The 27,454-nt window shown below is 41.5% G+C and overlaps 1 protein-coding gene across 3 annotated transcripts in view; it reads left to right on the top strand.

Annotated features, from left to right (window-relative positions):
• The window catches only part of sgip1a (SH3GL interacting endocytic adaptor 1a), a 111,943-nt gene that overhangs the window by 57,773 nt on the left and 26,716 nt on the right, over positions 1–27,454 (top strand). For 2 of the 3 annotated variants that reach the window (XM_080726287.1, XM_080726286.1), the window contains exons 4-12: positions 10,440–10,503; positions 10,964–10,988; positions 14,171–14,233; positions 15,659–15,722; positions 16,437–16,618; positions 22,708–22,719; positions 24,320–24,344; positions 24,444–24,528; positions 26,576–26,658. In XM_080726287.1, coding sequence (XP_080582413.1) covers positions 10,440–10,503; positions 10,964–10,988; positions 14,171–14,233; positions 15,659–15,722; positions 16,437–16,618; positions 22,708–22,719; positions 24,320–24,344; positions 24,444–24,528; positions 26,576–26,658 — 603 coding nt within the window. The remainder of the gene's footprint in view (positions 1–10,439; positions 10,504–10,963; positions 10,989–14,170; positions 14,234–15,658; positions 15,723–16,436; positions 16,619–22,707; positions 22,720–24,319; positions 24,345–24,443; positions 24,529–26,575; positions 26,659–27,454) is intronic. The other variant, XM_080726288.1, reaches the window with a different exon arrangement.

Below are 27,454 nucleotides of genomic sequence, written 5' to 3'. Positions count from 1 at the left end.
AATTTAATTAAATGTTTTCAACTGATGCTCCTCAGAGACTTGTGTTAATTAGAAAAATCTTAAAAGAAGATAACACTTGTTGTAGATAATGGTGCTCTTGTAGAAAAGGCCAGGGACAATGCTAAGAGCTATAAAGATTTAGTATGGATTGTTTTGTTTAGTTTTTACCTTTTTAATATCTTACATTAATTGTCATTATGTTGTTTTTATGGGCCTGCAGTGTTATAGATGTTTCCATTATACTGTAGTTTATCCTTGACTGCTGGCTCGCTGCTTGCAACTCACAATAATTATGCTACTGTAGATATTATGCATGGTGGTTACTCATGGGGGGAATGGTTTGGAAAATAACACTATAGCTACCCCTGTCATGCTGATGAATTCACACTGTGGTTAAGAAAAATATTTCCCAACTAGAAAAGTTTTCTCCTCTGGGCGCAGTTCTCCACCAGGCCGGTTCAGTGGGTTGACTACTAGGGCTGTGTCAAGTTGCGGGGTGTAGAGATATGAGGAAGCTGCGGGAGAAATAGAGTTTGTACGACAGACAAACAGACCTTCTTCACTGGATGTGTGTGTGCTCAATGGAGGCCCCTCAACATGTGAATCCAATTTGGGGATGATTGGATGTTGTGTTCATGATATATGGCGTTTTGTTGAAAGAAGCCTACAATTTTGTGAATCTAATAACAGGCATGTATGGAGTATGAAAACCGTCTTTGACGGTCATTGTCACATGATGCATGATAGGATTTGTGCCTAATGTGGTCAAGAAAATCATGTTTGGCTCTGTGTTGTTTGTGGCTGGTTTGTGTGCTGTACTTGAATTCTCTTTTTTTAATTGTAACGTTGTAGGCATTTTAATAACTGAAAATATTTATTCTTTACAAACAACTGGACCGATCAGCACCAGAGGAAAACCTCTTCAGTGAGAGCAACACCAGACTCCCTGAATCGCCAAAACAACATTTTAAAGGGGTGTGGCGAGCGATTCAGCGAGTCTGGAACCAGGCTAGGTGGACGCTGCCCGTAGGCCAAGAAAGTAAATTCTTGTTGTGGGTTGGGATGGCACTTTGAGCTAAGATGACAGACCAGTCTGCATGTTCACTATTTATTCAGCACAAAGTCCATTTTACAACATTAGTTCTATGTCTAATCTGACACTCTAATCTAGCTAGCAAATGACAGCAGGCGGTTTCTCCATTCAGTTTCAGTCTGCTTATACACCCTCTCCCTATCAAGGCAGACAGAATAAAATGTATTCTCACCTACCATTCACAAGGTTTTTCAATCAAATACTGTATAAGCATCCTGCATCCTGCATCCAGCATCAGCATCCATGTTGATATCCTAATAGTATGTCCTGTCTCCTTCCCGTCTTTATTTAAATCAGAGACCGTTAGTGACCAGTACACATACTGTATGTCCAGTAACTGGTCAGTGTGACTGACCATACACATCATATCATATTTGTCATCATTTTTCATCATTCTTAATAGTAGTTCAAGTCTAGACAGTGATACATCTATCTACTGTATAATATGAATCATGCATGGTATTCCCTAACTTTTCCCTTTGTGAAAAGTTTTCACATTTTGTGAATTCTTCACCTCAGATTGACCATGCCGTCACTCCGTATTTGGGCAAGAAGAAACGGCTGTGTTGTCATCAAGCCTGACATCGTGTCCATTATTTTGTTTCACCTGTTTAGCAAGTGGCACTGTTCCGTTCTGCGTACATTTTATTTTAAGCCAGGTGACTCTTAACAGAGAAAACAACAAGAGGATGTAGACAATCAATGACAATATGTGACTGGCTAAAACCTTGAACACCCTACCTCCTGACATCTAGATGTCTTAGGCTGAAGCAGAAAACGTAACGGCGACAAATATGCTAAATATAAGTATACATACAGTATACTGTATGTATACATTACATACAGTACCGGTATACTGTATGTATACAAATATATATGTATTTGTAAAATTGTAATCTTTTACTGATGAGACTTGGATTGTTACAGTCCACCTTTCCGCTTGAGACTGCTGCAACGCTGTTGATTTGTCATGCACACAATAGTACCTAGAGGGTTTAGGGTTGGTATGGAAGTGCAATATACTGTAGTATGGAAGCATGATGGGGATTGATCGTTTTTACTGTCTCACAATGTTCCTTTTTTCTCTTTGTCTCTTTTGTTCCCATTAGCCGGTGCTGTTGAAGTAGCTGGGCATTCATAATGTGATCTTAATGACAGGAATCTGAATCAAATTGATACATTATATACAGCATAATGTTTAGTTTATTATTAAAGAATCTTCTATTGGATACTGTATGTGGTTGTTTATTGTGTTTGTATTTTACATCAGGTCTAGAGCATTGAATTAATTAAATTATTTACATTCAAATTTTCAATATTGCAGCAAGAGACATTACTATGAGGAAAGGAGTTACTGAAACCAGTCTCACTTGGAGAACACTGGAGATGCAGGGTAAAGTGTCTACCCGTTAAGTCGGTCCAGGACACCCAAATAAGACTGATGCCTCTCCTTTCTCCATCTTCTGTGAAATGGCTGCTGCTCTAGCCGAACTGATTGTTTCACATTAGTCCTAGGCTAAGTAAATGTGCCAGGTGGCTCTGTCTTACTGTAACATGCATGGTTAGGCAAAGGGGGGACGTTATGTCTCTGTCTCTCTTCCCTGTGGTAATGTAAATCAGCCGAGCGACTGTGAATGACATTTCTGGGCACTGTCAGATATTGATGTTAAGGGGGGGGGCGGGGGGCTGCTTTTGGCCTTTCTCTCTTCTGCGGGCGCTGTGGTGATTTGTTGTGATAGGAGGACGTGGCTGGAATAGCTGAGGACTGGTCTCCAAGGGACAGTATAGTAGGCCTACAACAGGTTGTCTGGCAACACACACACACACACACACACACACACACACACACACACACACACACACACACACACACACACACACACACACACACACACAGTGCTGCCTTGTGTGAATTTTTTTTATTACAGTATTGGCGATACAAGGAAACTAGAAAAAGGTGCAATTCTGTCTGGTTGCACTGACGCGAGTCGCGAGGAATCCGCTGGGGAGAAATGTGTATTGTCCTGATGAATTCATAATGGCTCACATTAGACTAGATTAGGTGGGGAGAATTATTTTAAATTATGATCTGGATTTTATAGGGAGCCAGTGCAGAGAAACTAATATGGATCAAATAATGATCTATTTTCCTAGTTCTTGTCAGTACATGTGTAGCAGCATTCTGGAGCAGCTGGAGAGTCTTTAGAGACTTGTTGGGGCAGCCTGATGATAAGGAATAGAGACATCTACAATGGATTCTTTTCAGACATCCTCCCAGGCTGTAGAGAAGGGAAGCTCCACTGACTTTGATTCCCTCTTGAATCACAGGGCAACAATTGATGTTGCATCAGCTATGAGTCATGGTTCTTACATAAATCATATTTCCCCCTCACCCTGGTCGACAGGTGTGCATTATTAGTGCTCACTGATATGCTTCACTGCGTGACAGAATGTATGTCCTGTCATTCTTTCTACCTGGCTGTCACCTAACTATCTGTCTATTTTCCCATCCGTTTGCCTATCTGTCTTAGCAGTGTATCCATTCCTTGATTGATTGATTGAATACTTTTTTAGACAGAAATGCAAACGGCACATGGTACACTCAGACATTTGGGCTAAAAGGATAACACAAAAAAACTTTGTTTCCATTGTGGTCAACAAAGCATAATAATAACACCAAATACAATATCATCAACACTATGTACAGAGTAGAAAGTAGTTGGGGGGGGGGGGGAGAGGGGGGGATGTAGGCAGTGAATGTCACCCCCTTTCTGTGGGAAAGGTGGATTTTCAGGCCTGTTTTGAAGGAAGCCAGTGATCCACATTTTTTAAGGGATGGGTTCAGGGCATTCCACACTTTGGTGGCAGTCACCCTGTGGACAATATGCCTTCTGGTTGGTTCCAAGATTTCTAGCGGAAGTGCTGCGTTTAACAGAAGTTACGTTAGGGGAAAACCGGGGAAGCTCACTTCCGGGGAAGCTCACACGGTCGAAGTTGAACGCTTTCTGCCTTATATTGTCTTCAGGCTTTTCTCTTCGCAGATGAGTAAAGCCTGGCTACGCGAGGCTAGGTGGCAGTGCAGTAGAAAGAGAATTTACCCATGTTCTATAGGTGGGTGGTACCAGGTCGTCGTTGTCGCTCCCTCTACTGCCTATAGTATTATAGATGAGGGTGTCGCTCAAATTTTTTTGTTTGGTCACAGCGAGATTCAAAATCTACACAGAAAGCAAGGATTTGATCATTCATCTCATGCCGTAAGTCTCTTGTATTGGCATGATATTCCCTTGTCACTCCTGTCTGATACATGTGTTTCTTAATCACAGCGCTGTATTCCCTTCCCCTCTCTGCTTATCATGCACAGCGACACAGGACCTCCATTCACTGTGTGGAGTGGCCAGGCCGGCTCTGGTCGGCCGTGGCTGGCAGCACAAGACTAAAGTAGTGTCTGTGGTTGAACTATAAAGTGCCTCTTCAGTTCCCCCTGCTTTGTAACAGCTTGTAAAGCTACCTCTGCTGCCCAAACACTGAAGGACCCAGTCATGGACTGCAAACCGGTGTTCTTCTGGTTTGTGCTTATGTTGCATCTTGCTCCGTTAGACCTTGTTAGTATTTGGGTCAGAAAGCACTCTAATGACAAAATCATCGTCGTTATTTGCACGCCAGCCTTGCTGAAGGAAAGAGGCGACAGCCGAGTTCCATAGGCAGGGCTAAAGTGCCAATAACCACTATAAAGCACGACCCTGAGTGAAATATTGCGATTATACAACATTTACTCTTTAAAAAAAACACGTCAACTTAATTTCATTGTAATTAAGATTGAAATGTATATTTTTCTAATGGCAGTTTTTGCCACTATGTCCCTGAACTTCACATGAAAACTCTGACATCACTCTGCCTTCACTGTGATGTCACACTAACAGAATCCCTTTCATGCCCATATATGGAGTTCCCTGATGTCATAAATATTAAGCCCATATCTAACAGGACTTCATATGGTAATGCCCATATATGGAGGCCACATCGGCCGCATACCACACTAACAGAATCCATATATGGCCAAGACCGATGGCCAAGACAGCCCATATCTGTGTGGCTAGTTCTACAGACAGGGATCTCCATGTATGGACATAAAAGAGTATGATGTATATCTCCACACTGGCCTGGGAACGCCTCGGTATACTCCCGGAAGGAGTGGAGGAAGTTGCTCAGGATAGGGAACTCTGAAAATCCCAGTTGGAACTGTTACCCCCGCGACCCGATTCCGGATAAGCGGTTGAAGATGGATGGACTTAAGATGTCATAGACATCATAAGACTTTCACATAACGAATAACTGATTAAGCATGTTTGGGCTCTCACAGAATATCTCAATATACAGTACATGGATCTCCATATATGGGTACCAGGGGTCTCCATATGGGTAACTGGTCCAATATACATCACTGGCCAGATGGCCACAAATTGGCACGACCTCGATAGTCCTTTTTTGTCACCCTGAGGCGTCTTACTAGTATAATATAGCTCAATGATACAGAACATCAGGGTTGTACCATCCCTGAAGATGGCACAAGGCTATATCATGAAAACCCCAACTGAGACAAGGTAGAGAATTGTGTTTACAATGGTGGTCCCTCCCAGGTCTGTGTGTCTGCCGTCTACAACTTATGCTCTCAGCTGTTGCTGTAAATAAGAACGTGTCCTTATAGTCAGTGTGGTCGAATAAGGTTAAGAGAAACTATGTTCTAAATAGCCTCCTCAGTTTCAATGCGGCTTGCCTTATTTAAAGCAGTGTGAGCTCAGGCTTCTTCCTGTAGTTCGTAGGGTGGCATTCCTACCGCCATCTGTCTTCAGACCCGATGGATCTCTCTGCTGTGAAGTGAGCTACTTTTACAACGTTCTTCTGCACAGCAGCTTTCAGCGACTTTTGTTTGGTTCACATACATTGGTCAGCGACTGACTATTTCAGCCTGACTCTGGTAGTTTGCAGGGTGATGTTCTGTGTTTGGCATCAGATTCTGTGGCTTCGCATGCAATTACTTAACTGTGTCTTTAAGACAGACCGCTAATCACGTTAGCACTTCCGCTAGCTAGCAGGCCCCTCAACGGAAGCCATTAAGTCATTAAATCGTGTGTACCGCACACTCTGTTATTTTCCCGGCCACTAATTAACCCCTGCTTTATGCCTTCATGTGTTTTCAATTCTATGTCACTGAATTGGAAGTTGGCCTGGACTCTGTTTTCGCACTGGCATGGGAATTCATTGTTTTATATTAAATTATACTGGTGGTTGAGAGAGAGAGAGAGCTCTCTGTATGTTTGTACAGTTACACATCAGTTAGGATATATTTTAATTTAGACAAAGATTAATATTTATTCAGCTTTCTGTTCCCCGGGGCAGTACTGAAGAGGCTCTCTCGCTCACTCTGCTGAATAGTATGATTCCTCCATAATATAGTTCCTTAAAAGAATGGGGTACATAACGTGTTTAAAAGAGCACATAATACCATAAGACAGAAGGTGGGGTAAGACCTTTATTTGGTATTTGCTGCTGTAACAAATACTCTTGTTTTGCTATACTCTTCTTGGGCAGTCAACAGATGATTGGCTAAACCGGCAAAACAGTTTATAGGCTAACGGTTTGTTAGGCCTGTCAACCCTACACACACACGCACACACACACACACACACACAAAACATACACACACAAAACATGGAGGGAGTCTCTCATTAACACAGTTGTAAACCTGTCAGCTCCTACTGGGAAGGAATTTTGCATTTGCAAGCGAGGAAATAGAATGAGTTAAGTAGAGAGAGAGCGAGAGAGAGAATATTGTTTGGTATCTGTTAATTATGCACAGAAGAGAGAAGACTAATAGAAATAGAATGAGAGGGAGAGAGAGAGAGAGAGACAGAGAGAGAGAGAGAGAGAGAGAGAGAGAGAGAGAGAGAGAGAAAACTGGTGATGTTTGTGCTTCAATATCTAAAAGTTAAATTCACTAGTTCACTTAAATTCAGTGCACATGATTCCTTCTCCACTTTTCTTGATTGGCAATGTTTTAAAGTTCTCTGTTAGGAAAGATGTTTTACTGAAAACGCTGTTGCACAGTGACTATGATCTCATTCTCACCTGGGCTGCCTTCCTCCAGTCTTTGAGTCACCACCTTCGTAGCTACGTTCGATTTAGATATTTTTACAGTAATTCTTAATGCTTCAACACCCCTAGTATTTTATGAATAAAGTAAACATCCCTGCTTGTCAAAGGTCTGTGTCTGTATGAGCATGTGTAACACAGTAAACCAAACATTGTGCACAGGGTTGTAGGTTGTATCCCTGCACTGATATACCGGTGTACATTGGTATACTGTAGGCTGATAGGGCCGATGCATACTCCACTTTTAGAACCGAATTTATTTCGTTTCGGCTCTGTCTAAACTACAATATGACGTCAATCTGAGGTTTTCGGGGCGGCGGGTACCGTCATTAATTCGGCTGTTCGGTGCTGCCGAGATGTTGACTTCCCGAACCGAACTGAAATAATTTCGCCTCTAAATGTGAAGTATGCATCTTTAATCACTGCCATTTACCAGTAAATAAGATAATATTCACTGATGTTTTAGGTCGTTTTTGAAACCGTTATTTTTCACAAAAAGATTTTTGAAAGACATAATATTAAAAGTTATTTAAAATTAAATTTGTGCTCATTCAAAGATAGTGTGATGAAGGGCTGAAAGAGTACAGTTATCCTTTTTTTATTATGATGATTATATTGTTTCCCTGGCTCAATGGGGAATAACAAACAAACAACAAACATCAGCATCAGCACTGTCCAACTGCCAAATGATTACATTAAACACTGGTATCTGCCCAGAATTTCACAGTCAGTGCATCCATCATTTGTACGAGAGTTAAGGGCAGATGATGTGATGTGAGTGTCTGCTTGTGAAAGGTATGCGTGTGCCTCTACACCGTAAGGGCTTGGATGGGCTGTGATGGTGACCATGTGGGTGTGATAACTACAGTATACTTTAGCTGACCTCTCTGAATCAATTCTCCATTCGGGCTCCTGTCATGCTGACACTTGAGCTAATAGCGGAGAGAAAGTATCTGTGGCCAAGAAAAAGATCACTTAACTTCCCACAACATAGCTTGTAGATCGGCTATTTTTGTTGAAGACATTTGTGGGGGAAAAAAGCAAAAAAACCTGTTCAGTGCCAACTCAGGTCCAGTTTAGGGTTTAAGTGGTTATGGAAGTCTTTTATAGTTTGGCTATATGGATATAAGCTTTAGGCCAAAGTCCTCCAGATGCAGTTCTGATCCGGTTCTCAAGTGTACATTATGTTCACAGCACAGCAGACATTGTTGCTGTGTGTTGTACTAGATGTGGAACCCCATAACCCCATACTATTTATGGATATGCAGATATTTGGCTATATAGATATCATAACATGCTAAAACAAACATGCCAGCATTTGGTTGATCTATGTAGTTACTGTAATCTAAAAGGTTAAGAAAAACGACATCAGACCCATTAAATTGATTAAAAATATTAGAACACCTAAAAAGGATTTTTTACTGTTGTCCCAACTCTATCTCTCTCTCTCTCACACACACACACACACACACACACACACACACACACACACACACACACACACACACACACACACACACACACACACACACACGTGCGCGTACACACACACACACACACACACACACACACACACACGCACGCACACACACACACACACACACACACACTCACACACACACACAAACTCTGCTGTGGCTCGTGCCTTTGTTGTGAAGATATTTATTTCTTATTCATGAGTGGAGCCATTGGTGTTGAATTTGAGCATCGGGCTCAAGAGAAGGGATATAGATACTGTGTGAGAGTGTGCGCAATGTGCATGTGTGTCAGTATCAGATACCTGTGTTGTCTCTATGTGATGGTGAACAGGCAGATGATGCAGAGCGATGACGTGATGAGAGCTAACATCCAAGGACAGACAAGAAAGAATGAGGGAAACAGAGAACTGTGTTTGGACCCATAATCCCATATGTGTTATCGCAGTGACAATTGTGGTTCCTCAAATCAATTTGCCATGAAAGCATTACTATGAGCAATGTGACAGATCCTGTATTAAGGACCTGGTTGTACAGTAGTTCTTTATAAACATGTTTATGCAGTAGGTGCAAAGAGCAAATAATTTGTTTGGGGGATTGACTTGGTTTGTCAGCTTTGCAACCAATGATCATCAAAAGCTATTATACTCATCGATTCATCAATGTAGAATATTTTATAGAATTTACCACTTAAACCCTATACTTCTTTGACCAAGGCTCCACAGGGGTCTGTACTTAAGTTGATCCTCTCTTCTTCCATCTACACCAAATAGCCAATTTATAATCTCTGCTATTTTCGCAGATAGTTTGCATATTTTGTGTATAATGACATGCCCAGAATGGGGAAGTCATCTGGATAATGGTATTTCTTCTCACTACCGCATTATTCTCTTTCAAGTTTCAAGTCATTTTACTTGACTCTTTTATGAGGCACTTTCATCAGCAGGAATGCTATGCAGAGGCAATGAAGTACATGTTTTCATAGCAGGATGCTGAAGAACATCCGTAATCTATTGATGCTGCTGAGCCGTACTCAGTTTTATTTGATGCAGAAGAGCTACAGTAGAAATAGACTAATTGGATGAATACATCTGAAGCAAACCATTCATTGTCTTGCCCACAGAGGTGTTGGTGATAACTGATAATCCACTCTTTATGTCCACATTATTCTTGTAAACCATAGGTTTTGAACCGACAACCTTCCATGTAACACAACGAACAAGAATTGATTTTTACTTGTCAGCTAAAATGTGTTTGTTTCCCTGTGCCTCAAGGCTGCATGCATTATTTCTGTTGTTTGATGCATGGATTTTGAGGGAGGGCGAGTGCTCGCCCTTACTGTGGACCTTTATAGAGTGCTGATGGATATGCCAATAATAAACACGCTTTGACACTTTTAAGGCCCTGGATCAATCTGCCATGACCATGAGCACAGTTTCAGCCTTTAAAAAAGTGTTTGGCTTCAGACTGGCCTGTCACTCAATAATGCATGAAAATCTCCCCTTTTGTCCACCGGTTGCTTGTGAAGCTGGCCCTCAGATACTGTCCATTTGAACACGCACGCACGCACACACACACACACACACACACACACACACACACACACACACACACACACACACACACACACACACACACACACACACACACACACCTGTGGCTGCTTGTTGCCTATAGCCGTTCTAAACTATGTACTGATATGATATGGATTTCTGTTTTAGGATTGAAAAAACGTACCAGGAAGGCCTTCGGGATACGGAAGAAAGAGAAGGACAATGACTCCACGTAAGTCCTTCACCTGTCCGCCGTAAACTGTTACCACATTTTCATTTTCAGCCAAAGCTTTTCCCCACAATACCGATGCTGGGGTTTAAGTGGTTAACTTTAGTAGTCTCACCAGATTGGTGTCTGTGAGAATGAACAGATGCTGGATATACAAGAACCCCATACTGTACACGTCCCTGGACCGCTGTTATTGAGTAGAGGCCCAATAACGTGGCCCAAGTTGCCCCATGAAAAACAAAATAAATAAACCTTTGTGTGATTTGGATTAAGATATTATAAGTTAATATGGTGTGGTTGTTGTGGGTTTGTGAGAGTTTGTACACAGATGGATGCATATATCAATAATTGTTCTGCTCTACAGTTAGGCAAGTTGTTAAAAATCTGCATTGTTTCTCTTTTTCTTTCTGTCTGTCTTTGCTCACCCTCTTTTCTGCATTCTCTCCATTTCTCTTGCTTTTAGGGGGTCCCCAGACAGAGAGGGGGGTGTAAGTATGAGACAACTTTTAATAATCAGTAGCTGATGAAATCTTATGGATCGTCAGTCAGTCAGTCAAAGAAAACATGTGATTGTATTGTACTGTACAAGCTTGATCTTAATTTGTTATGACTTGATACAGTCTGAACAATAAGAACGCTACACAGAAGGCCGTATGTGACCTATTTTAGCAACAACTAATGGATTGATTAAAATTATAATTCTATACTTTTCTGATTTCTGATTATATAATTTTAATGTTCTGTGTTCTGGTCCCTCTTGTCTGGCAGGAACCTCAAGAAGTTGAATCGGTACAGAGGGTTTTTTAAGTCCTTCTGTAGAGTAGAATGATCTCTAGAATCCTCTAGTCATGTAGAGCTTAGCTAAAGCTGGCCATACACTAGCCGATAATCGGGCCCGACTGAATCGGGTAGAATTAAACACTACAGGATCATTTTTTCAGATTATTTGGGCAGAGAATCTAAACGGGCTCACACTAGCCGTTTTGAACAGTCGGGCGCACCGCACGCTACAGGATTCTATTCCGATTGAGTCGGGCCCAAACACAGCAATAATAAATAAATAATTTATATAATGAATACAAAACGTCACTGTTCCGAGAGCTTCGCCTTGCAACACGCGCGCAGACGCACATACAAACAAACACATTATGGTATCCATTCACAAACACACCATTGCCTCACGCAACAAAAACAAAAAAAAAGCTTCAAATGATACTATGACTATGAGTTCACTTTGACGCGTTTCATGTTCATCCATGGATCAACTCTGATCGACTTTCCCCCTCTCTCTCCACTGCTAAAGTCAAGTGCTGCGCGCTGTCTGCTGGTGCTTCTCATGGTGCCTGCTTTATGATTAGTCGTATGACTGTGTTGCGCAGAGAACATATCAGATCTCCAAGATCAAACTGCGTCCCTCCGCGCCACATTGTAGGGTTTGTAGATCAGGCAGTGGGCGTGTAGGCCTACTTGCACTCGTGTGCTGTTCCCACTCCAGTCTGTGACTGACTGGTAGTGACTATTTCTGCTGATATAAAACAAACTCTCGACCATTGAGTCTTAATTCCCATCGCAAGCAATCATGATACAACCTGGGAGGATGGATGTGGATCATTATTGAAATTGAAATAATAAGCAGTGTATTTATGTGTATTGCTTTTTTTTTGGGGGGGGGGGACTAGTTTTCAGTCCCAAATATACTGTAATGCTTTAAAAAGGAAAGGCCTATTAGGCCTAGCCTATATCCATTATGTTTCTTTCATGTCCGCTCCAGGTTTATCATTGTCAGTTTTGATAAAGTCATTTTATTTTATAATAGTTAAGGTAACGTGCGCGCATATTTTCTAAACCTGCTGTCTGTTAAAATACGAAACGCCTGGCTATGCGGGGCGCGCTGTGCCCGGAGTAGCCAGGAGTTGTTAACCCAGCTGGTAGATCAAACAACGAGTTGTACCTATGGCCAATTGAAACTTGAAAGGAGTAGAGATTACATAACTGCACCGTGCACGGACCATCAGAGAAAGTGACTGACGTGGGGTGAGCTGCTGTTGTAGGCTGCTTCCACCACGGACGGTTCAAGTTCAAGACAGGTTCAAGTTCAAGACAGGCACGTGTCTGCTTTTACTTTAGTGGCCATGGCCTAGGCTTTCAATCATGATTTCCCCTGTCTTTAAATTATCGCGGTGTGGGCGGATGGATCAATCAAATATAATCATTAAAAAAAGATCCGAGGGCACGGAGATCCAAATCCAATGTCCCAGAGAGAGAGAGAGAGAGAGAGAGAGAGAGAAAGAGGACGGTTCTGTCTGGTCCATTTGAAGAACTGTAATACAGCATTTTGAGGTGGAAACATGGAGAATGCACAGGTTTATCATACATTTGAGAGTGAGAACCATACGTTTAATGTAACTTAATTGGAGTTGGAGGAGGAGAGCAGAGCTGGAAAGTTATTAGCGAGTCCAGACTTGCACTAATTGGTTTGGCCTAGTTTTACGTCTTTTTGATTGATTGATTGATTTTGTGTGTGTGTGTGTGTGTGTGTGTGTGTGTGTGTGTGTGTGTGTGTGTGTGTGTGTGTGTGTGTGTGTGTGCGTGTGTGCGTGTGTGTGTGTGTGTGTGTGTGTGTGTGTGTGTGTGTGGAGAGAGAAAAAGAGATAGCTCTGTCACTCAGATGCTCAGAGACTTGCGCGGCTGCTGTACCTTTTCAATCAGTCCCCTGCTGCTATTCCAGACCAGTACTGATCCAGGAAAATATCAAACATGTTTGAAAAGAGTCGGGCAACCCCCGATCGTCCTCCGAGCCACTCGGCTGGGCTCCGAGTGGATCTGTGAGACCTCACGCTAGACGACGTTCATGCCCGATTGTCGGGCCCGTTTCAGTCGGTGGCAGCCCGATTGTCGGGAGGGTAATTAAATAGCCCGATTATCGGCTAGTGTGCGGCCAGCTTTAGAGTGCATCATTATGTATTATTAAAATACAAAATGTATTTTAACTGACTAATGAACAATTTTGCATTTACTGCCCTGATCCTTTTTTTTGTCTTTTTCTAAAATTGGACGACATTTTAGTGTTATTGAAATCCAAATTAATTTGTATCTTTTTCCCAGTATCCATATATCGTAAATATCTTTATAGCTAATTTCCAAACAGTGCCAAACATTGTTAATTGTAGAAGAAATTGTTCTGCTACATTACATACAGTACATGCTATTTAAGTGTCAGTTTAATGTACTAAAAGTAAGATACCAATTTTTTACCAAAGCTACCAAATATTTTGCCAGAGAAAGCTTGTTTGTAAAAAAAAACTTAAGAAAACCACAGATTTAGCCAGTTTATGACCTCCTACTTTTCAGAGCCTATAAGAGCCAAGACACAAACTCTCAAACTCACTCCTCTTGGGTCTGTAGACTAGACGTTAACAATCACCAGGAGAGTCCCGGGGAGCTCATAACCTTCTGCAGTCCAACTCCTGACACTTTAAAGGCACTGATAAGTGTGTCAGACCAAACTGAGACATAAAAGACAGAACCAGAAAAGATGCTTTGCACTCAAGCCCCTTAATAGCTAACAGAATAGAGACTCATCCGGTGGTAATAAAGTGCATGGTTTGGTTGTGTATCTGTACTTCCATTGCTTGGTGTGAGATTATTTCTCTTGTCCTCTTTTCATCAGCCTCAGAAGAAGACCAATGGGGCTCCCAACGGCTTCTATGGGGAGATCGACTGGGACAGATTTGTAAGTAAACCATTTATTTTTAATTTAGCTAAAGCTCTATTCGTTTTCTATCAGTTGGTTAGTCAGCAGGTATTTATGGTGCAATTTGTAAACTATTTTTATGCTGCTCATTTGTTTTCATTTGTATTGATCGAGACTTTAATCCCTAGCTACTTTAATTCTAACCTTCACATCTGTTACTGCCAGTAGTCTTTATCCACGTCATGGCCAAATCAATATCCTAGTGAGCAATTTGTGGACATAGAGTACAAGGTTAACAGTACTGTTAAGTGGATAGATCAGTGGATTTATATGCGATAAGTAAAAATATCTGTAGCTTTGCCATGTCAAATGTCACACACAGACAGAAACATCACTCTGGTGATTCCAATTCAGAACTAAAGTCTGACATTACTGCCACTAAAGGCTGCTATCCCCCTGGGTCACACAATAATCTTTTCTATTGAAAATCCCATAGGGAAATCTTGGATTACGTCATATAAGAACTGTTCCAAAAATAAACAAACCAGCCTGTGATTTTACTCCTATGGATATGAAGCATCAACTGACGGTGAAAAATAACTAATTTATCCAAAGAAGCATATAGAGATAATTTCTCCGAACGACAGACGAGATCAAATATTATGACTCAATATCATATGACACAGAGTCACATACCTGACACAATCCCGGGACTGATTTGTTTGTTTTTGTAACACAGTTATTACATGACGTGATCTAAGATTTCCCTATGGGATTTTCAACAGAAAAAATACATGCACGATTGGGGTAAGGACTTCAGTACGCTATTGGGCATATTATTGTCATGACTTTTATCAACTCTTAACCACTGAAACCCCATATGGTGGACCGAAGTTCCTCAGGGCTCTATACGAGTGTATTTTCTGTTGTTATTGTGGGGAAAGCTTTCGTAGGAAAATAGCAGATCGACAGCTCACTTGTGCGCTTTTCGATCTGCTAATTTCCTGTGAAAGCTACGTTACACAACTTTCACTAGCATTAGAATACATACAAATACGTACAAAGCATCGTCATTAAAGGGGAAGACCTGCACCCATTTTAAATATTGAACTATGTCATTAATATACCTTAGAGGAGTTGTATGGAAATAAATAAAAAGTTCCCCCTCTTCTGTGTTGCCTAGAACTGGAGGATTGATTTTGGGGTTTGTATTGCAAATTACAACTTGATGACATCACACATTGTACTTTACAATACAAACCCCAACATCAATCCTCCAGTTAGGCAACACAGAAGAGGGGGAACTTTTTTTAAATTTCCACACAACTCCTCTAAGGTATATTAATGACATAGTTCAATATTGAAAATGGGTGGTCTTCTCCTTAAATAATGTGACATATTGATGAGATAATCCTACATAAGCAAACCATTTTAAACAGGTTTTTATTGTCCTGTGTGTTGTAGAACTCTCCTGAATTGGATGACGAGGGCTACAGCCTCAGACCTGAAGAGGAGGAGGAAGGAGGAGATATCCTTGCCATGCTCAGTTTACAGATGTATACAGTTGTGTCAAGTCACGTTGTACTGTACTTATAATGGAAATATCACTCAATACATAGATATTGTTGTAATAACTGCCTAACACATCTATAAATCATAAATGGTATTAAATCGTTACCAGTACAGTACCTACATTTAATAGAAACCTTGATGAAACCTCTGAGTCACGCTATTGACTCACCAGACCGAGAAAAGCCCTGTAGCCTCCTTGTGAAGCCTGGAAATATCACTCTAATCGATAAAGTTATACCCAGACCATCAGCTAGTATTGAACTGAAGGCTGAGACTTTGCCGTTTGTTGTCTGACTCAAAAGGATGTTCGTCTATCTGTAATTACCTTAATAGACTGACCGCAGACTAATATTGAACTGAGTTAGACAAACACGCAGACTATGACGACGGTTATGCTCAAACTATTAAATTTGTAGTCAGAGTTCAAATGGATATAGTCACCAAGTACCCAGTACATGGTCTGTACTCTGTATTACCTCTACACATGTTTTAATTAGGTTCATGCATAACCTTCAGTAGATTAAAACATATACAGACATTTCCTTCTACTTTTTTAACATTACATTGGTAAGGGAGGTTCATTTTGGTATTTATTCCAGTTGCTTTTTGAAAAAAATTCCCCAACACTTTTCACATGTCAGGAACCACTTCCTTAACTCTTGGTTTCCACCTGCGCCCAAACCCAAGGCGCATTTCTTCTCCTCTGACGAGTCAGAAGGAGAGGAGGAGCAACGTAAAAAAATGTTCAAAATCAAGATCAAACCCTTACCGAAAGACTGTCCTGTGATAGCGCCTTCAGTAGATGAACTGAAAGTGTCTATAGGCAACATAGCTCTTTCCCCAGCTCTTATGGTGAGTAGCTGTGATGTCAATGCATGACTCACGCTTGGTGTTTGTACAGACATAATCTATGCATGGTGTGCCATAGGTGCACAGCATTGTTGCTCCATCTCTACAGTATGTGTGTTTTGTCTATATCTGTATTTTAATATCTGTATTCTGTTCACACATCTCCAGGAGTGTGTAACTTCGTTCCTCATTCTTTTTGAGAATTTGTTTTCTTCTGATGCATTGCTAGTGTTTTGCCCCTGTTGTGACTGTTGAGTCAACAGGCCTGCTTCTGACAAGTCCCACCATGATAAGAATTATAGCTTGATTTAATGAGCCAGGATGTCACATTGAGATTAATTGTCTGGGTTTCGATCCCAGACTGAAATAAGAACCCATACCCATTTAACGAGGGCAAATTTGCTGATTATATGTCTCTTCGTCTTAACTGTTGATGGCCTGTCATAATTGGAAAGGCATGCGCTGACATCCACTTTGACATCAATGTGGTTTGACTTCGTACAGTGCACTGTAGCACAAGGCAAATCTCCCCTATTCACAATAAAGGTTAAGTAATACGTCAAACAACCCTTTCACTTCACAAGAATTACGTATATTTTATTAAAATACAGTAAGTCTTTTACGCAGCTGAACGATTGTGTGACCACGTATAAATGAGCATCACAACATCCAGCAATGTGCTGCTCCATTTTGAATACAGATCAGCTGATGAGTTCTATTTCTCAAGAAGGGAGGAGGAATTTGGATACAAACAAGCAAGCGGGTTCAAAAAAGAGGCTAATTAGCTGGGATGTTCTGGTCAGTTCAGGTACTTGAGTGCAGGTTCTGGCTTCCCCCGGCCTCCACCTGCTACCCATTAGGCTTCCCAACTTTCCAGTGAGCACAGCTAGGTTGAGTGTCAGTCCTACGCTGAATAATTCAGATAGGAAAGTGGGCACAGTCCGCTCTACAAAGAGAGAGCCGGTCTGCGGTCATATGAGCCTCAGGAGTCAATAATTCATCCAACCTCAGAGATGTCCGTTGCTCACCCTGCTAACGTGCAACACTGAGCAGGTGTAGTGCTTTTAATGTGATGAACTACGTACGTATATGAACGTGTGTGGTTGTCTTAGAGTCAGATATATCTGCCTAATTTGGCCAATATATCAGCCATTTCACCTTTTTTATGGTATCTGCAATGTTGCATCGGGTATAGTTTTCCAACATTTTTAAAAATAGCCGATCTACATGCTAACAAGTGAGCTTGTAAATTTTCTATTTTTTTTAAATAAAATATACCGTAGTTCAGTTTTTGTGTATTTTATATTTAAGTGTTTGCTTTTTCATATAATTAAAGTTAAATGTTCTTTTCATATATTTCTTTAATCTAACAAATACTTTCCAAAATCAGACTCAGCATCTGACTCTAAAATCTGGCATAGGTCTGTGCGTCTGTGTGTGTGTGTCCAACTCATAGGATTGTTCAGTTCACTGGGATTGTTACACTTTTTTCCCCACAGATTATCCTGTTATATATTAGCTATGCTCAATCAACTCAATTCCTCTGAATGTCTTTGATAGATATGTTAAAATACAGGATACAGGACAGGATTGTAGGACAGGATTGAGTGCATTAGAGATGTTTTTCCCTCAAATTATAATCAACATGACCTGTTCAGAACTCCTGTACTTAGGACTTACATGTACTGTCTGTATATACTGTATGATGCAAGTACAGAGACACAATTCTTTAGTTATATAATGTGAAATGCTTGAGCATAGCTTGGGCACCCATCTGTATTCACACCTAGTCTGTGGCATTTTCCATTATTGTGGATGTTGGCAATCTGTCTAAATACCAGTACCGTTCCCTGCTCCTTGGCCTCTTTATTGAGATATCTAGCACCCTAGTTTGGACTGAGTCCTGGACGTCCATTCTTTCCCTCACATATGAATTAGTCATGAATCACACAGCCTTCCCGGGCCCTGGCAACTGTACACTTGACTACGTAACCATGGGAACGGATCGGCCATAAAATGCTTTAAAGGAAGATGTACAGGGGGTCAAAGGTTAACAGGCCTTCAGACTTTTGAGCAAAACAATTCTACTGCATGTGTGTGTGTGTGTGTGCATGACATGTGTGTGTGTGTGTCCTTGTTCTAAAGGGTTTTGAAGACCAAATGCCAGTTTTCATTTTTGACAATCCAAATGTTTTAGAGAGCTGAATTACACACCTACTAATGTATCTAGGACACAGGGTGTATACAGATTATCTCATGTCGCAGTCTGCATAAACTCAGTTTCCATGGTAATATTTGGAATGTTCCTCATGCATTCAGTCAGCATAGAAACACCTTGTTGCATGGGTCACCAAGAAACAGATTAATAGCTTATCCCCAATATAATCTTAACCAGGTTGTTATCCTCTGATTATAATAATTACATGAAAAATGCTCTGTACCTGTATGAATGAGTAAAATGTTTGGTTGAATGGATGAAAGGTGTTTAATGCTAAACCAAAGTTCAGTGCTGAGCCTGAGATAATCCTACCTTATGATTCGTACACGTGCTTTGCTTTGAATTGCCTGCAGTAATATCATCTCCCCTCTGTGTTTCTGCCTCCTCTTTTCCTTTGTCCGTTTCTCTCATGTCCCTTCTTTCTGTCACTCTCCCTAACGATGCTAACCTCTGTAGAGAAGTCCGGTAAGCATTTGCTTTGCATGCTATTGCATTTGTCTCTTTACTTTGGCTTCTAACACTTTCCCCATCTGCATACTTACTTGTTTTTTATGCATGCTTCTAAATGCTAAAAGTATCGTGATGTGTGAATTCTGTGAAATCAAGGTGGGAACACACCTTCAGCGCTCGCTGAACATGCGATGAACTGGAATTATAACGTGCATTTTCAGTTCTTGTATTATGGGGTATCATTGTAGAGTGCATGTGCTAATCTAATCGCCCTTTTGTGGCCATGGCCTACCCCTTCTGTGTTTTTCTTTGTGTATTAATCATTAGGAATGTATTAATCATTAGGAATGTGTAAGTGAGTGAGGTGTAAATGTGTGTGCGTAGTGTGTGTTCTATAGTCTATCACAGTACACGTGTACTGCATTTTAAGTTGTTTCCACTGAGTAAGGCCTCCTAAATCTGGTTTTAATTAGCGCTGGAGTCTTGAGATTCCAGCGCTTCAGACCCATTACTACTTATTACCACCACAGTAGTAGAGACCAGGGAAAGGTCAGATGCCTTTGCAATTTCCTTTGCTACCAAGCATTTTTTTTTACATGTTGTGAATCTGGGGAATTCTCTATCTCTAGACTCTATATTGGCTTACAACACCATCAATGGACATGAAACATATTTTATGATTAACCCATTTAGAACGGGTACACATTATTGTGTATCATTATTTTATGCTTTAACTATTGAAAAATAGCAGATATACAAGCTCACAGCGCGGCACCGAGTGCCGCGCTGCGAGCTTGTAGATCTGCTATTTTTGAAAAATCGTGAAAATTAGAATTTTGACCCGATTCTATAAGTTATTGATTGATTGATTGATTGATTGATTGATTGAAGACTTTATTAGAAGTTTGCATAGGAAAAGGTACAGTTTCATGACGGTACAGTTCACTGGTACAAGGTCTACTAAAAGGAGATCCATGAAAAGACTAAGCTTATTTCCACTGGAAACCATTGAAGTATCTCATATAACATTGAATGACAGACAAATAAGTGTCTTTTGAATCCTTCTAAGACTTTTTGAAAAACCTATGTTTCTATATGTCAGCTATCTGGCTATCCATCGTCAAAGAAAAGGTCCTTTTCACTTAACTGGAGCTCAGTTAGTCTATTCTTGAGAGACTACTATGTCAGTGGTTCTCAGACCTTTTCATGTGAAGGACCCCCAAACTGATATTTATTTGGCCACGGACCCGCATCTCAAAATATTTAGTTCCAGGGACCAACCAGAAGCAAAATTTGAGTTACAAACGTTCGCTTTAAAAATACATATATTCAAAGATTTGCACACATTTTCACGACTTTTTCAAAAATAGCAGATCTACAAGCTCGCAGCAATAGCTAAAGCATTCAATAATTCTAGGGTTAATCACATGTTTTTCTTTATTTTTGGAAGTCAAATGTTATCTGAATGATTTCATTAACCCAAAGAATCTTTCAGTAGGACACAGCATGTGTCCAGTTTGTAGATGCAGAGACCAAAAGGCCTCGGCAACGCCACTTCCTATCGTTCATCCTCAGTACTACAGTACATACGGCAGGAACATTGTGATTGGCACTGACACACAAGAGCACATCGTCTCCTACGCCAGCGTATCCAATCGGATTAATCCTCTCACTAATGCAGCCAGCCACCCTGTTACATCACTATGATCATTCATGGCTCACTGCATGGCTGGAACCAACACAAGAATGAGGGATGCATGGGGCGAGGAACAGAGCAATGACGCAATGGCAACGGGAAGTAGGTTGATGATGGAGAGATTCCCTGCAGAAATGAAAAGCAACAACGGTGTTAGTGGGTACACGGAGGAGGAAATTAAAGGGAATTTGCTTTGAATGATAGAAAAGAAGATGTTATTAATAAGATGAGACAAAATGAAAGGATAAGGTATTAAAACGATTATAATGAAGATATGTGCAGGAGATGAAAGGGCTTTGATACCGTGAAGGATGTACATGCAGTCACGAGCATGCAGCATTGTGCCAATTTAAACCACTTAAACCCTGTATATGTTTTGTTGACTGGGATTCCCCAGCTTGTAGATCTGCTATTTTCACTGAATGTTCCCCCCAGAATAGGGTTATGTGGTTAAAAAACTGACGACTGCAAATGGCTGTGATTTCTCAGCTCATCACACACGTATCTAACCTAACACCTACAGTATGCGTTGTGCATAAACTCACATACACATTCACACGCTTGTGTTTGTGAATGAGATATGTGCAGGAGATGAAAGGGCTTTGATACTGTGAAGGATGTACATGCAGTCACGAGCATGCAGCATTGTGCCAATTTAAACCACTTAAACCCTGTATATGTTTTGTTGACTGGGATTCCCCAGCTTGTAGATCTGCTATTTTCACTGAATGTTCCGCCCAGAATAGGGTTATGTGGTTAAAAAACTGACGACTGCAAATGGCTGTGATTTCTCAGCTCATCACACACGTATCTAACCTAACACCTACAGTATGCGTTGTGCATAAACTCACATACACATTCACACGCTTGTGTTTGTGAATGAGTCATCCTCAGCTCCGCTTTGCTGCCTTTTACACCACAAGCTTTGTCAACCCGAAAACATATACATGGTGTATTGTAGAGCTAATGCTAATGCTCAAGGCTGTTGAAATGTCCCAGTTTAGGCTAAAGCAGAGGTCTTCAACATTTTCAGGCCAAGGACCCCTTAGTTGAGAAAGAGATGAAGCAGGGACCCCCACAACCTTTTCATAGATTCCTTATAGTTTCACTGTTTGACAGCACAATCATCAGTGTATTTTGGATTCATGTCAGTTTGTGTTTTCAGATATTTAACCACTTGAGCTGTCATTACCTAATAAACTTGACCTTTTACTCTGTAATTAGTCTGCTCTTTTTCCCCTCTACACCAAACCTCTTTGCCAAAAATAGCCGATCTACAAGCTCACAACGCCTCGCAGCGCGAGGCGTTGTTAGCTTGTAGATCGGCTATTTTTGGCTACAATTCTCAGAATATGGACACTAGGGTTCAAGTTGTTATATAAAAAGGATTGGAAGATTTGGAGGACCCCCTGTAGTAACTCTGAGGACCCCCTAGGGGTCCCGGACCCCCTGTTGAAGACCCCTGGGCTAAATAAATATTATCCATAGCCTACAGTACTGTACATGTGAAAGCTCTCAAATTGTACAAAGCCCACTAAGAAAGAAGGTACAGTGTCATTAAAAGGGGTCGTTTCGCATCGCCAACTATGTCTCACCTCGAGAAAATGTATGTTCACTCCTTGCTCGTCGTTTTTTGAGCCTCCAGATTCGTATCATGTGATGTCTCTTTTACTGATTTGTCACTCTCTGACCAGGGGTCTCTTCTCTCTTCCTTTTTGCTGGTCACAGAGACGTAGCCCGGTAAGTGACATTTCCCTCTGTGTCCTCTGGGGGCCAGGGTAGATAAGTAACATGCTTTTTGTCCCTCTCTGCTCCCCTCTTGTTGTTTGTGGTAGGGATGGGACGATAAGCGATATTATCGTTTATCGTGATAAAAAACACTCACGATAATCGTATCGTGGAGATTACATTTATTGTGATATCATCCTCCGTCATGCACTGGAATCAATTCACCTTTTATTTTCCCGAGCTGCATTTCCGGTACCACTTAAACCCTCTATAATTGGTAAAAGGTACTTATAATATATACGTACTTGATACGTCTTTTTTCCACTCTATCAAATGTTTTTGCCAAAAAATAGCCGATCTACAAGCTCACGACGCGTTGTGAGGTTGTAGATCTGCTATTTTTTGGCAAATGTTCTGCCCTAGGATAATGGATTTTGATTATAGCGGTAATATCGTAAACTGCGATTTCATTTGTCACAACAATCGTGATATGAAATGTTCATATCGTCCCATCCCTAGTTTGTGGTGCAAAGGAGGTAATGAGAGAGGATACCGAGGGTAGTCTGGAGTGGCTACAAAGAGTAACAGCTAATGAGCTGTCCTCTCTCATTGATATCAAAAGATTTAGACTTGGACATTGATAACTGAATAATAAACAATTCATCAAAATATCTTTTGTGGGAAAAAAGTTTCAATTTCAGTTTTAAACGGACCATAATTCACAAAGCAGACTTTATGCTCTAACTTCATACTCTGCGGGACGGTGGGGGTTCCCTCTCCCAGAGTATGAAGTGAGAGCAACATGGCTGCTGCATGGTCAGTAGATTTCAGTGATGGCAAGTTCAGATGATGCCTGTCCTCAGCCACCTCCATCTGGTCTCTCTCTTTACCCCTCCTTGCCTTTACATTCATCACCTTCCTCTTGTGCATGTTGTCCTGTTTGAATGTGTACTCACAAACCTGCATACATTGGATAATTAAGGTCACAGGAGAACAAGTGTAATGCTCCCTAACGTCTCCCTAACGACAAACTTCCTCTGTCTTTCACCTTTCCCACACATTCTCTTAACTCCCTCGTTTACCCACACTCCTCCTCTGTCTCAGTCCAACACAGAGTGTTTGTGTTGATGGCTGCTGTCTAAAATGCCTTCCTTGGACACACACAATGCTTACAGCTATGCAGCACAGTCACCCATTATACATACAGGCACTCCATAGAATGAGGATGATGAATTGTAACAAATCACTGTTATTGATGCCTGGGTGTGGGTGTCTGTGTGTTAAGTTTGATTTATACTTTGTACGTCAGTGTTACACGCTAAAATTGGCAGACCTACAAGCTCACGGCGTATCACACTACAATGCACTGTGAGGTTGTAGCTATTTTCGCTGTGCAACACTGACGTGCGAAAAACAATAAATCGGGCTTTAGCAATCCCTACGCCGTCGCCTGTAGAGCTGGTTGCTAAGCAGGAAGTTAGACTGGTCTCATTTGATTAAGTCATCCCGAGGCTAAAGCTCATCTCCTGACCTTCACTACTGAACAGACTGCAGCATTCCGTGTACATGTACACATTACTGTTATACATTTCCATATGCTTTCTCATTACAGGGTTTGGTGAAAAGGAATAGCTCCAGTAAGTATTTTAAGGTGGAAGTTGCATGAAAGTACCCCAAAAAAAGGCACTTCTAAATAACATACAGTATATTCATATATTATATATTGTTGTTTCCAGGGGAAGAGATCGCTAGACCAAGACGCACTGTACCCATTGTGCCCCCTGTGGCCTCCACACCAGCCCCAGTGCTCAAACCACCCAGGTATGAGCACCCATGCCCTGCGTCAAGGACACTGATGAACACAAGGTCATCGAGTCATTGTCTCCACCAGCCGAAGGCTTGGGGGAGAGTATGTTTTCCCCTTCGTCCGTCCGTGTGTGCGTGCGTGCGTCCGTGCGTCCGTCCGTGTGTCCTCGCAGTTTGTGTGCAGCTAATCTCAGTCGCCGTTGGCCCGGTCGCTGCCAAAGTGAGCACACACATTCCCTGGATGCCAATCTAGAACCTCTGCCCTAAATTTTTCAAATGGGCCTTTTCTAGCGCCACCTAGTGGCCGATGTTCGCAAAACACATTTCTGTGCACTACTCTTACAGATTTTGTCCAAAAATCCTACAAATCGGTAGGCAGTATCTCGACAGTCATGTGATCGACACAGATCTGTCCGATTTTGCATATTCCTTCCTGATTGGCTAAAATTGCCTTCCAAAGTTTGTAGGATTGAGCCGTTTTGAACAAAATGCCTCAAATCCCAAACGCAAAGTGCAATTATCATGAAATCGCGCACACACGTTCCCACTAGGCCGAGGAAGAAATGCCACTTAATTAAAAAAAAAAAATCAGCCTCATGGTGGCGCTATAACAGGCCGATTTGTGGTTTTACCTATAACTCCATCGATCAGTTTCAAACTTTGTAAGCGCACTCCCTAGAGGCTAAGGATAAACCTTTGCCCTGCATTTTTCACATCAGCCTTTTATAGCGCCACCTTTGGGCAGACTTATGTAAAACACATTTTTGGATATTACTCCTTGAGATTTTATCCAAAAATCACGCAAATCGGTACACAGTATCTCTATAGTCATGTGATCAAGGTTAATATTAGCTAATATTAGCTTCCAAAGTTTGCAGGATTGCTCCGTTTTTGAACAAAATGCTTCAAATCATCAACGCAGCTTGCGATTACCGTGAAATTTGCCACACATATTCCCACTACGTCAAGGAACAAATGCTACCTTTTTTCACATTGGCCTGTTATAGCGCCACCAGCAGGTAGAGTTTAGCAAAACACATTTTTGGAACACAATGCTTCAAATCATGCATGCAGCGTCCGATTTCCATGAAAGATCTACAGTATGGTGAAGATCACATGCCACCCTTTTTACATTGGCCTATTATACAGTAGCACCACCGGGACACACGGCCTGGTGGAGACCTGTGCTCGTTGTTAATGAATTCACATGTACTAAGCTCATTTTAGCCAGAATGCAGAACATCATTTACATAATCCATGTTAGTTGGGTACATCCCTGCAGTAGGAGATCCTGTTCAATGTATGCATGACTATTAGCAATTGTTGGTCATTTAACCGCTAAAACCTTATACTTCAGTGCCTGGGGTCCCCCAGGGGTCTGTATTTGGCCCCTTAAGTTTTTCCCTAGTCTGCACCACATCTAGGATGTTTTCATATTTTGAGATGCCCAGAATCGGGATGCTGGGGTTCATGTGGTTAATGAGACCACTGAGAAGGGGTGAATGCTTTTCAGTTTTGAATATGCAGTGTCAGTTGCGATGCGCGATGCATTGTGAGCTTGTAGATCAGGACGCCAGGGTTCATGTGGTGTAAGTCAGTGGTTCTCAACCTTTTCAGGCCGGGACCCCCCAAATAATCATGTTTTAACTGGGCACCCCCCACTCTGACGAGCACTAAGAGTTAAGGCGTTACAATTTGTATAACACGGTTCTATAATTTCTGCCTCTATTATTTGACAATTTGGCAAATGTTTTATTAGTCATTTTAGAGGTATTAAAAACTCCTCAAAGTGTCACTTTAGAAATGTGCAGATACTTTGTTTACTGTTGAGTGAGAAAACAATGTTGCACAAAATTATTTGGGGACCCCCCTGGGGGTCCCGACCCACAGGTTGAGAACCACTGATATTAGACCAAAACACCCAACTAGGAAAGAAGAACTGTTTGTAATTAAGGATTGTAGCATCAGTGCTGGGCCATTGCTAAAAGGAACACCTTTTGATATTGAACAGAAAATGACACGGTTCACTACAGTACACATCTTTTCATTTTTGTTCCTGTAGTCAGCAAGCACCGATCCCTGAGGACACCACAGCCTTATTTGGGCCTTCTCTGGAATCAGCCTTTGGAGAACAGAAAATCGAAGGTATCATCACTTAAAATGTATATGTACACCTACTGTGTGTATTTGTGTACGTGTTTGTGAGAGAGTGTGTGATAAAGAGAGCCAGAGCTTGCAGTACATTTGTGTGTAAGCTTTCAACAAATATAACATGTTTTGTAAGTCTGTCTTTCTTTATACCCACCTCTTTGTCTTTGTCTCTTTTGACAGTAGAATGACATGCCTGTGTTGACAGTTAATCATTATTGGGGACACTATTGTCTGTCACATTTAAGTCTTCCAGTCTGAAGTCGACATGTTGTTTTGCTTCAGGATGTGTGAACAATGTAATGAAACTGGCTGGTTTAATGCCGTGCCACCAAGTGTCTCTCTAAAGCTGCCAGCTCGGCTGTCACAACAACTTCTTTCACTCACTCTCTGTCTCTCTCTCTGTCTCTGTCTCTCTCTCTCTCTCTCTCTGTCTCTCTCTTCCCCCCCCCCCCTCTCCTCCTTCACTAACATTACTGTTATTTCCTTGAGGCTTTGACAGCAGTGCACTTGTGAGGTCAGCCTAACCCTCTTTACTGAGGTCAAGAGGCACATTCTCACCAGGAGGTCACATTAGTGCACTGATCGGTGTTTGTTTACATGCAGATTCTCCCCTCGCCCACTCTCACCGTCGTGTTCAGTCAGACCACATTTCACTGTGTAAATCCGTGTAGGCTGGGGGGAGTGCTTTTACCTCTTATGCAACTGTCAGTTGATGTGTGCTGCCTGTGCCTAACGCCAACATACTGTAGCAGAGATTCCCTTTTTAGTATCAACATTCAGTGGAAACAGC

This window comes from Nannobrachium achirus (genome assembly GCF_963921795.1).
Source record: "Nannobrachium achirus genome assembly, chromosome: 1".
Taxonomy (NCBI): Eukaryota; Metazoa; Chordata; class Actinopteri; order Myctophiformes; family Myctophidae; genus Nannobrachium; species Nannobrachium achirus.
This window is presented reverse-complemented; position numbering and strand designations above follow the sequence as displayed.